General features: G+C 38.3%; 1 protein-coding gene across 1 annotated transcript; it reads right to left on the bottom strand.

Moving 5' to 3' along the window:
• Positions 1–808: 808 nt before the first annotated feature.
• On the bottom strand, positions 809–3,695 carry LOC117590110 (cytochrome P450 307a1). Its single transcript, XM_034282459.1, has 2 exons — positions 3,032–3,695; positions 809–2,160 (listed from the first exon to the last, which is right to left on the bottom strand). Exons 1-2 carry the CDS (start codon positions 3,438–3,440, stop codon positions 854–856), a joined length of 1,716 nt encoding a protein of 571 aa, XP_034138350.1. The 5' UTR covers positions 3,441–3,695; the 3' UTR covers positions 809–853.
• Between the last annotated feature and the right edge of the window lie 6,903 nt (positions 3,696–10,598).

Genomic DNA, 10,598 nt, shown 5'->3' with positions numbered 1-10,598 from the left:
CGCCCCCCTCCCCTAGCGACACAGTCTGCAGAGGCACTGCAGGGGCAGAGACCGCTCACTACACGAAGAAGAGTGTGGATAAGAGAATGTGCACAAAACAAATATAAGCTGCGGGACGGGGTGGACTTAGGCCCTGCAAATTGATTTCTTCATTGTGGCTATAATAATGATCCAATCGGATCCCCATGATCTGATAGATATGGTATTCCCTACGGAATGGCGTTTTTGGTTTTCTTTTATCTTCAAAATGGTGACTGTGGGAGTCTGAAAGCATAACATGGTTGCCCCATCTCTGAGCACTAGGCGCTCGTAAGGACGGACAGACATGGCTCAATCGACTCGGCTATTGATGCTGATCATGAATATATACATACATATGTAAACTTTATGTGGTCGGAAACATTTCCTTCTGTGCGTTACATACATCCAATTTTCCCCACAAATACAATATACCCTATTTACTCTTCGAGTACCGGGTATAAAAAGATTACCATCCAACCATTTCTAAGCCACATATCTTTAAAAAAAGTTAGTTTGGTTCGAAGCGAAAAATTGGGTCGAGTAGTGTAGCAAGTAATCGGGATGAGAGTAACAAAAAATCTGGAATAATTATAAAAAACATGGATAATTTTATTAGCAAGTTTAATAATTTAATAAATAGTTAAGTACATTTTTCAGTCTTCTACATCAATTATTTTGCGGACTATGCCTGATGATTACTTAGACTAAAGTTTTAGACTATTTTTTGAGTTATTCATACGATCTAATCCAGCGGTATTACTGTAAGAGGTGAGCGGGTACATTTAGATATGTATATATGTATGTCTGTTGGGCACGAGTCTTTTCAATGCTATTATGTTCTTGGCCACAATACTAGGGGAAAACAGTTGGCCGGCAAGGCCACACTGGCCTGCTTAATGTTAATTTCGGATATATCAGCACTGGTAACGTTGTAAGACTGCACTATATTTGCTAATAAAACGAACCCAAATCCCCGCACCAGATTTTGTCCTATGCACGTGCGCTTGCCTATACTAAAAGGGAGGAAGTGAGGAATATTTTTTTTCAATTGGTATCCACACATCTCTGTAGATATTTTTTTGTATTTTTTATAGTTTTTTGTACTAGAAAACTTATCAATAGTTATTGGGTGCACATCCATTTCTTTTTCGAACTCTATGCCGGAGTCAGACGCCTCAGAACTGCGTCTATGGTCATTACATTTTACAGTTTTCCAGGTGTTCTTTTTATTAGTTTCATCCAGAAATCTTTTTGGTTCAAAATGATCGGGAGAGTTCCAATACTTTTCACTCATGTTTAGCATATAGTTATTAATAAAAATGATTGTTCCTTTAGTGACGCCAAATCCAGCAATAGCTGTATCTTCCATTGCGACATGGGGAACAATGGGAGATGAGGAATATCGGAGGACCTCAAAAATGGTAGCCATTGTATAGGGCATTGCTTCCATGTCATGAAGGTTTATTAAGCGACTCCCTTTATTTGAGACGATATCAGCTTCATGTTGAATTCTACGTCCAATTGTAGGATTTTTGGCTATGTAAGCAAGTGCTAACATAACCAGATTTCCGACAGCCGAATGGCCACCGATAAAATCTTCCAGCATAAATATAATCGTGTTACGTGATACATCCAGGTCTTCTTTAAGGCTTCTCAGCAAGGCATCTGTAAAGTCGTTTTCTGGTTCGTCTAAATCGAGCATTTGCTCTCGTTGATGAATAACCCTATCCAAAATAAATTTACGTATTGTTGTAGACCATTTCATGATTTTTTGGGTATGTTTCTTATAAAACGGTAGCATCCATGGTAGGAAATCTAACGAATATCCTTGGTTAATTTCCCAAAAAATTTCGTCAAAGTATCTCACTATTCGACGAAATTCCTTGTCACTATAATCAAACCTTATCGAGCACATATATTCGCAAAACATATTGGCGCTAGCTCCAAGAACTAATTTTTTAATATCATAGGGTTTTCCTGGTTGGGCTTTATTTAGCTCACGCATTAAGTGGTTGATCTCATTACAGCCGATTTGAGACATTTTATTAAAATATGGAGACGATTCCCGCGGAGAACAATGCCGTCGAGCTAAGTTTCTCCGTTTTTGTTGCAAGTGTGACCAGTCGCATAGTGCGAGTGCTATAAAACGTTAAATTAAGATAATAAATAAATTTTACAATATATACACACACATATATGTACATACATATATGTACATATGTAAGCAGTATGTAAATACATCGACTTTAAAAAATATGAATGTCAAATATTAATTAAATACTCAGAGAAAAAAGCTCCCTGTTTCCCCTTAAAATCGCAACAAATTGTGAAATCGACCATTGTAATGATCAAAACTCATAAATAAGGTAACGTCTATCTATCTATTGTCGAAAATTGTCCACCTCTTACTCTCCATCTGACGCCATTGGTAAGTATTGTGTACAGGTAATTAAGCTATTTTCCTTTAATGCTAACATTAATATCTGTCCTCATCGGTCCCATCATCGGTCATTTAAAAATGCACATGAGTTGCACTGGGATAAGTCGGTTCTGACCACGAGGCCGTTTAAGACCTCCATTAACGCTTACCGGACTCGATTTTAGGCAAGGTGCTTACTTTAGGAAAACTGCTCATAAGACCGGCCCCGTTTCGCCCTTTTGCGGATACAACTAAAAATTGTAACTGAATATAAAATATGACATTTTCTAGGAGATATATCAAAGATATATATATATATCTTTGATATATCAAAGGTGTTCTACATGTATTGGATCAATAGCGCTCAGTATGGTAGCGGTCAATATATCGGGTAAGGCAAGGCGTTGCGAAACTTTCTTCACCAAGTTTTTTTATAACTGCACCCAAATATTTAAATGTCACGACTTTAAACATACATACATATGTATGTACATAAGAACAGTCGACCTTTTTTGGCCTCTCTTAAAAATGCTTAAGCTAATGTACAAAATCTCTAAGGAATTATAGAGACTTTTACTTTTGTATACTTACAATTGTTTCGGTCGCCTCCAAAGAGTTTATGATATCGTATAAAATCCGGACGTCCACCAATAAATTTACCATTTTTATTAAGAACTTCTCGAATTAAATCTAAGCTATTTACTACCAAGCATCTGGAGTGACCAAGAGTCAATGAATATATATCACCGTATTGTTGTGTTAATGCTCCAAGACCCTCGAAAGGGTTGCATTTAAATCGACCTAATAGATCGAGGTTCCCGATAATTGGCCATGGTTGCGGACCAGGAGCCTGAACAAACTTTCGAATTTCCTTTTCAGGATTGGAAAGCCCGATTCGAACAGTGGCTTTTTGCTTGCACTTAACAATTATTAATACGTAAGAAATCACTATTGATACAAAGCCAATTCCGATTATAAAATAGCACACCGAAAAAAACATGACTGTTTCCTCCTCAATTTTGTTGCCCTAAAAAATTACTGATTAGCTCAATATTCTCGACTAAACCAGATATCTGTTGATGCCAGGTTTTTATATAGACTCGCAGCGACAAAGTTTCTGGCGCATTTTTAACGTTCTTGTTATTCGAAGCACTTTCTTTAGTTTTCACATTTGAATGTCTAAAGTTAAAGCGCAAAGTTATATATCATTCTTATTTGAATGTGCATACATGTATGTATGAACGTACGTAAATCAGATCAACGTGAGGCAACTCAAATCTAGGAAGTTAAGAGTACATATGTATGCAAATACATATATTCATGGGCATGCGACTTGGCTTTTTTATACATACACACTCACACCCGCTTGAACGTATTCAGGTGTTCTTAAGGTGGTGCTAAATTGTAGTATTACTTAATGCCATGTTAGGCTTATAAAAAAGAGTGAGCGATGTATTTGTATAATTCTTTTATATTAAGCTGTGGGAATTCTCTTAAAGCTTTTTAAAAATATTAGCTTTTGCTGTCTCATAACTTTTCTAGTTTGTTATTTGGACTCCAAAAGTAGTCATATATTTATACACGGTACTCGAAAGGTAAAAAGAGTATATTGTATTTGTTGTCCTAGAAATATTCCGATCCTATAAAGTAAAAGCCAAAAATCTACTATATCCTTAATTTTGAAGATAAAAGATAAGTAAATATTCAATTCCGTGGAAAATGGCCATACTTATCAGATCGCCAAATTATGCTAAAATCGGCTCAGATCATTATTATAACCGGAATGAAGAAATATATTTGCAGTGGCTTCCCCCACCATGTCCAGCAGCTTTTCTTATGTGTAGTTGCCTATTTTTATACCCGGTACTCGAAGAGTAAATAGGGTATATTGTATTTGTGCGAATAACGGTTGTATGTAACGCACAGAAGGAAGCGTTTCCGGTCCCATAAAGTATATATATTCTTGATCAGCATCAATAGCCGAGTCCATAGAGCCATGTCTGTCTGTCCGTCTGTCCGTCCGTCCGTCTGTCCGTCTTGTTTGTCGGCTAGTTCTCAGAGACTATAAGAGCTAGAGCCACCAAATTTTGGCTCCGGACTGCTGTATGCTCACACTGAAACCAGTGTATTTAAAAAATTTGCCCCGCCCCCGCAAAAGAGCGAAAACCTCCCAAATCTACAGTTTTGAAGATAAAAGAAAACTAAAAACGCCATTCCGTAGGGAATGGCCATATCTATCAGATCACCAAATTGGGATCCGATCGGATCCTTATTATAGCCACAATGGAGAAAATAATTTCCTGTGACTAAACCCACCCTGTCCAGCAGCTTTTGTTGCTCTTTTTACATTCTCTGATTCACACTCTGCTTCTGCTTCACTCGGCCCCTGCCTCTGCCCTCCCCCTGGCGTTGACTCTTCCGACTTTTAACCAAGACTAGGTTTTTAACGCTCTGTATTAGAAAAAGAGTGACCATCAAAGATGCGTAAAAGAAATTTTCATAGATGGCGCCAGTTTCGAAAAATTTGCTGTGAAATCTATCGGTCCAAGAATGTACCAATTTTATTGCTGTTTTAAATATCTCATAAATTGAAAAATATTAACTGATCCAATTTGTTTGATGCATTTTATTTAGTAGGCTCTTACTACGTGTTCTGTAATGTGAACGATATCTAGTGGTTGGCGATGTCTTCTACATCTAGATGTAGTCCTGAGTGCCGGGTATAAAAGTTATGACGCGTAAGAAGCGTCTCACACGTCCCTTCTCGTTGGCATTCAAGCAGTGCGCGGCTCTGCGGGGGGAGGGCGAGCTAGCAGAGCGTGTTGGTGTATGAAGTGATGTAGATGTAGATAAAATATAAAATGTAAAACTCGAAAATATGATAATGTAACGTATCATAATAATCATAAAGTAATCAAAATGTAATCAATATATTTGAGTTTTATTTTTTTACTACAAAAAATTTATTATTTATATTTATTAAAAATAAATATTATATATAATTACTATCAATAATAATTATGCTAAAAACTTTAAAAGTTTTGTTGGATTCTTATTCTTTCTCTGTTTAATTATTCTGTGCGGCTACTCTGATTGGTTTCGCTATTTTTCAAGGAAAAAAAAAATCATGTACATGTACATGTTTCTGCTTCTGTCGTTGGCTGCTAGTTCTTTATATTCAGCACCATTGACAACCGATTCAGTTAAAACGAGGAGGGAGCTGTGAAACGCTTCTTAATCGTCACAAATTATATACCCGGAACTCAGTAGGAAATCTGTACTTTAGTAGTTTTTTTCCGAATTTGAACATGCAGGAAAGATAGGTATTAGGCTAACTAGTATTCGAGGAAAATTAAATCAAAACACAACTAAAACTTGATCAAGTTGTGCATAAAAATGACACCAAGCATTTTTGTACGTCTAACTAAGGATGGAAGGCTTATTAGAAGTAATCTACAACGATTGGATGGCAGTCTCACTGTTGCATCCTAGTTGAGGCCACGCAGGGCAAAACGCAAACAGTTTTTCTGCACTGATCTTCACCATACACATGAGCCGTATTCTAAAATCGGACGAACAAACGAGATATAGAGAGTCTTCGTTATATAGGGGTTATCAAATTCCTTTGACTACCTTTTTATTAACCCAAGCACGCCCATGGCTTTGTTTACCATGATAGAAATGTGTTCAGAAACTTTAACTTGGGGTCCAGTTTAACAACAAGATCATCAACCAATGCAGTTCTCTCAAGAGAACTACCGCAGAGGATGTAATGAGCCAGTAAGGGGCTTGATCGATGAAAACTCCTTTTTTTTGCATTTCGATGCATTAAGGTATACCATATTTACAGAACACCATGACTGAATGCTATTTAGATCTGACTGCAAGCGAAAGTGAAATTAAATGTCCTTATACTGGACATCGAGCTTAAAATCATCCGCAGAAGGCAGGTCCTATAAAGAGAGTGAAAAGTAGGGGGCCTAAATGGCTACCCTGTGGTACTTTAGAAGTAAATATAACAGGTAAAGATACAGAGTCTTTGAACAGGACTCTTTGAGACCTAGAACACAGGTAGCTAGAAATCCATCTCAAAAGATTGGGCGGAAACTTTAGGAGGTCGAGCTTTTGTGAAAAAAGAGAATGGTTTACAGAATCGAATGCTGAGAAGAATGGCTGGATTGAGTGAATAGTTTAAGGAAGGGTCCACTTTGCAGAGACTCAGCACAGTACCTGAGTACATAGCCGGGAACTCCGTCAGAGCCCGGTGAACATGCCCGCTTAACGAGTCAAAGATCATGAGGCAGGGAGCTTTCATTTGACAAAGGGCTGTATGGATACACATGACCAGGGTAGCTTTCCTGGGGATAAGTTGTTTGAAATAATTTTTCAAAAAGATCGGCCTGATCATTGTTTGTCGACGTATTAAGGATATGATATTGAGGATGGATGTGCGGACGTTCTACGCTTACTTTTACACAGCTGTAAAACTGTTTTGGGTCCTGTGAAAAACGTATCCTGCATCGAAGTAGGTAGTTGATATTGCATTGAGCATTAAGAACAGTGAAATTTGACCAACCTATTAAGTAACTAGAAAGAGAAGAAAAATAACTTCTTGTGATTTTTTAAAAAGTCTTGATTATAGGTTCCATAGACTGAATAACTCTTTGGTGCATTAAGGATGCTTCCCAGATTTAATCGGACACGAGGGTTGAACACACGAGTCAAAAATTGTATCAAGCACATAGTAAACGAGAAGGGACGTGTGAATCGCTTATTACTCGTCACAACTTTTATACCCGGTACTTAGTACTACATCATCTGTACCTTAGCGGGTTTTTTTAAATTTAAATTTTTTCTTCATCTGTAATCTACATCTGCATCACTTCTCACGCCAACACGCTCTTTTAGCTCGGCCCTCTTTCCTAGTGCCGCACACTACACGAAGCAGAGTGTGAATGTGAGAATCTGCAAAAAAAAAAAAACTGATGGATGGGGTGGACGCTGGCACTGAAAATTAATTGCTTCATTCCGGCTATAATAATGATCCAACCGTATTCCAAGTCGGTGATCTTAAAGATATGTTCATTCTTTTTATCTTCAAACTGTGACTCCCGCATATTTTCGAAATTTTGAAATACACTTGAAGCAGTGAAAGCATAGGGCCATCTGGATGAAAAATTGGGTGGCTCTAGCTTTTATAGTCTCTGAGAACCAGACTCGGCTATTGATACTGATCAAGAATATATATACTGTGTGGGGTCGGAAACGCTCCTTCTGTGTGTTACATTTTTTCCGCACAAATACAATATACCCTGCCGCTTTGGTGGTTTTGGCACCACAGATCTGGAAACTGTGACGGCAATATCCGGTGGTCCGGCACGTTATTGGCTGCCGGGATCGAAATAGATGGATACAAAGTCACACTTTGGAGCGGACTCGACACAAACGGACGTTACAGTTCTAACTGGATGACTCTTTTCCGAGATGATCGATTCGGTAGCCGAAACTGGATCACCAGCAGCTGTCGTTGTCCTTGGAGTGGCAAACGAAATTAGCTGCTGCACTATCGGAGTAGACGGAGACAGGTGATCAGCAGCGAGCGGTCGAGGGACAGGCACTTGCAGATTCCGAGGATTTTTTTGCGCCTAGGGGACTCATTCAGCAGTTTAAAACCGCGGAATCGGCTGGAAGCCGATCGTACTGCTTTTTAAAGCCCACGATGAGCTCCTTAAAGCCCTTTCGCGTCTGCCTCATAAACGTAACCTTATCATTCTCGACAGACCGACATGCCTCGCAACTGTAATGCGAATCCAGAGAACCCAATACATTTTTCGTGCACTGCGTTATTGAAGAGCCAGCAAGGGCTGCTCGGCTGGTCATGGGAGATCTGCTTCTTGCAAGTTTTAGCGGAACCGACAACACCGTATTCCATAGTTATATTAAATATATAAATTAATAATCAATAACAATTATTTTTTCAAAGCAAATGGCAATCAGACTAGTATGCCCAAAAAGTTTTTAAAGCAATGCTTAGAGCGGGATCGGAAAAAGAATTAACGGAAAGAGGAGCGAAATACTGTTGCAGCGACAGCTAAACAGAGAGCGCGCGCTACTGCACCGAACGTTTTGAGAGCAAGAGAGGAAGAACAGTTAATTTTAACACCAACACATAACCAACCGACGCACAAATTAATATAATTATTATTATATTTTAATTTTACACAAATAACACTACACGAACAAAACCAACTTTTTATGAAAGATATGGGGTAGAGAAAGATTTTTTTTTCTGGCAGAATCTAGCAGAATGATAACATCCCACGAGTTCGGCTTTCGAGAAAAGCACGGAATGATCGAGCAGGTCAGTCGCATCACGTCAGAGATACATGATGCACTAGAACATCGGGAATGTTGTACGGATCTCTTCCTAGATGTCAGATCATTACAAAAGTGTATTCGCCTTGAGATGTAACATAAGTACTTAACATGGTTCCATAATCAAATATGGATATGTTGCTGTCCGATGAGAGGTTAAAATTACAAAAAAAAAAAGGGTTTCTTGAAGCTATAGGCAACCACATCGCTAAGTGGTTTTAGTTTTGAATGATCAGTTGGGTATAAAAAAGCTGCTCACAATCGGCCACGAACGAAATCATGTGACAGCTTCGAAGGATTTTTGTGGTTTGTGGATCTACCTCGATAAGGACACTTTTCTGCACCGTTTCGAAACCGTAGGTAATCCAAAACAGTCAAAACACAGGGTTTTTCAGGATAATTCTCAGTCAAGGTCGGCCATGGTGGTTTTTTCAGCCAAAAACGATTTTTTTTTTGGAAGTGCATTCCGGTATTACCCACATTGACTACTTTCAGAGCCGTAAACTTATTGGATAAATATAATGGGAATTTGCATGCAAAACTTGGTTGCCCTATCTCTTATGGTCTCCGGACAGACAAACATTGCTATATCGACTCGGCTATTGATTCTCATCAAGAATATATAAATACATATGTATACTTTATGGTGTCCGAAACGTTTCCTTCTCTGCTTTACATACACCTACTTTTCGCCACAAATACAATATACCCTATTTAGTTATCGAATACCGGGTATAAAAACAATAAGGCACAGAAATACTGACGGGGTATCGGGTATAAATGTTATAACGAGTAAGAGGCGTTCTCACACGTTCCTAATTTGTCGGATTTGATGAGATTGCTCTACCTGCTTTCATGAAAAAACTATAGCTTCTTCATGCCTGCTATAGTCTCGCAGATAGGTTTATGTACGTACAGCTGTGAAAAAAATAATAGCACCACCACCAGAAGCAATTTTCAAATTGTTTCCCACATTTTTAACTTTAAGGAAACTTTAAGCACATTTTTAGAAAGGGAAGATTCTTACAAACTTGGGAACAACAAAAAAAGCATATTTTTTTGTAAGGCTTTTAAGTTATTTAAGGAACTTTAGTGAGACTGGTCAAATTAGGCGAAGAAAATAAATGCACCACTTTTGAAAAATTGATCTAAAATTTTAAAAATGAGCAACAAATAACAAATTTCTTAGTTAACACTTTTGAACTATTAAAATCTAAATCTATATTTATCATTCAAAATTTAGTTCAGTGTCCTATTTTGGCCACATCAGAAGCGCAGCGTCTTGGCATGAAAACCACTAGGTCCAGGCATAGCTTTTGGGGAGCTTTGGACCAGGACTATTAAATTTGTTCTCAAAGTGATCCTACAGTGGTTGGTTTAAGAGCAGCAACTGCCTTTTGGGTGGCGACCACAAATTTTCGATGGGTCTCATGTCAGGCTACTGTGCAGGCCACTCTAAAACGTTCAGTGTTGGCCCGAACAGTTCCTTTGATTTCATGCTTGGGTTATTTACCTGTTGAAAGGCCCATTCTAGTGGCATTTCATATTCTGCAAACGGTAGCATTACAGTCTCCATGATATCCACGCACACGTGCTGATCCTTGATGGTTCTTATTCAATATATTGAACCTACTCCATAGTAACAGAGGCAGGCCTATACCATTAAATTAAACCTTTCATTTTTAATGGTTTTCTTTGGTGAACTGGTGTTCCTTGGACGTCTTAGGTATGATCGAGATCCCTTTTCAGTAAATAAAACACTTTTTACTCATCTGACATTAAA

This window comes from Drosophila guanche, unplaced genomic scaffold (genome assembly GCF_900245975.1).
Source record: "Drosophila guanche unplaced genomic scaffold, DGUA_6, whole genome shotgun sequence".
In the NCBI taxonomy this organism is placed as follows: Eukaryota; Metazoa; Arthropoda; class Insecta; order Diptera; family Drosophilidae; genus Drosophila; species Drosophila guanche.
The sequence above is the reverse complement of the archived record's forward strand: the minus strand, read 5'-3'. Positions and strand labels throughout refer to the sequence as shown.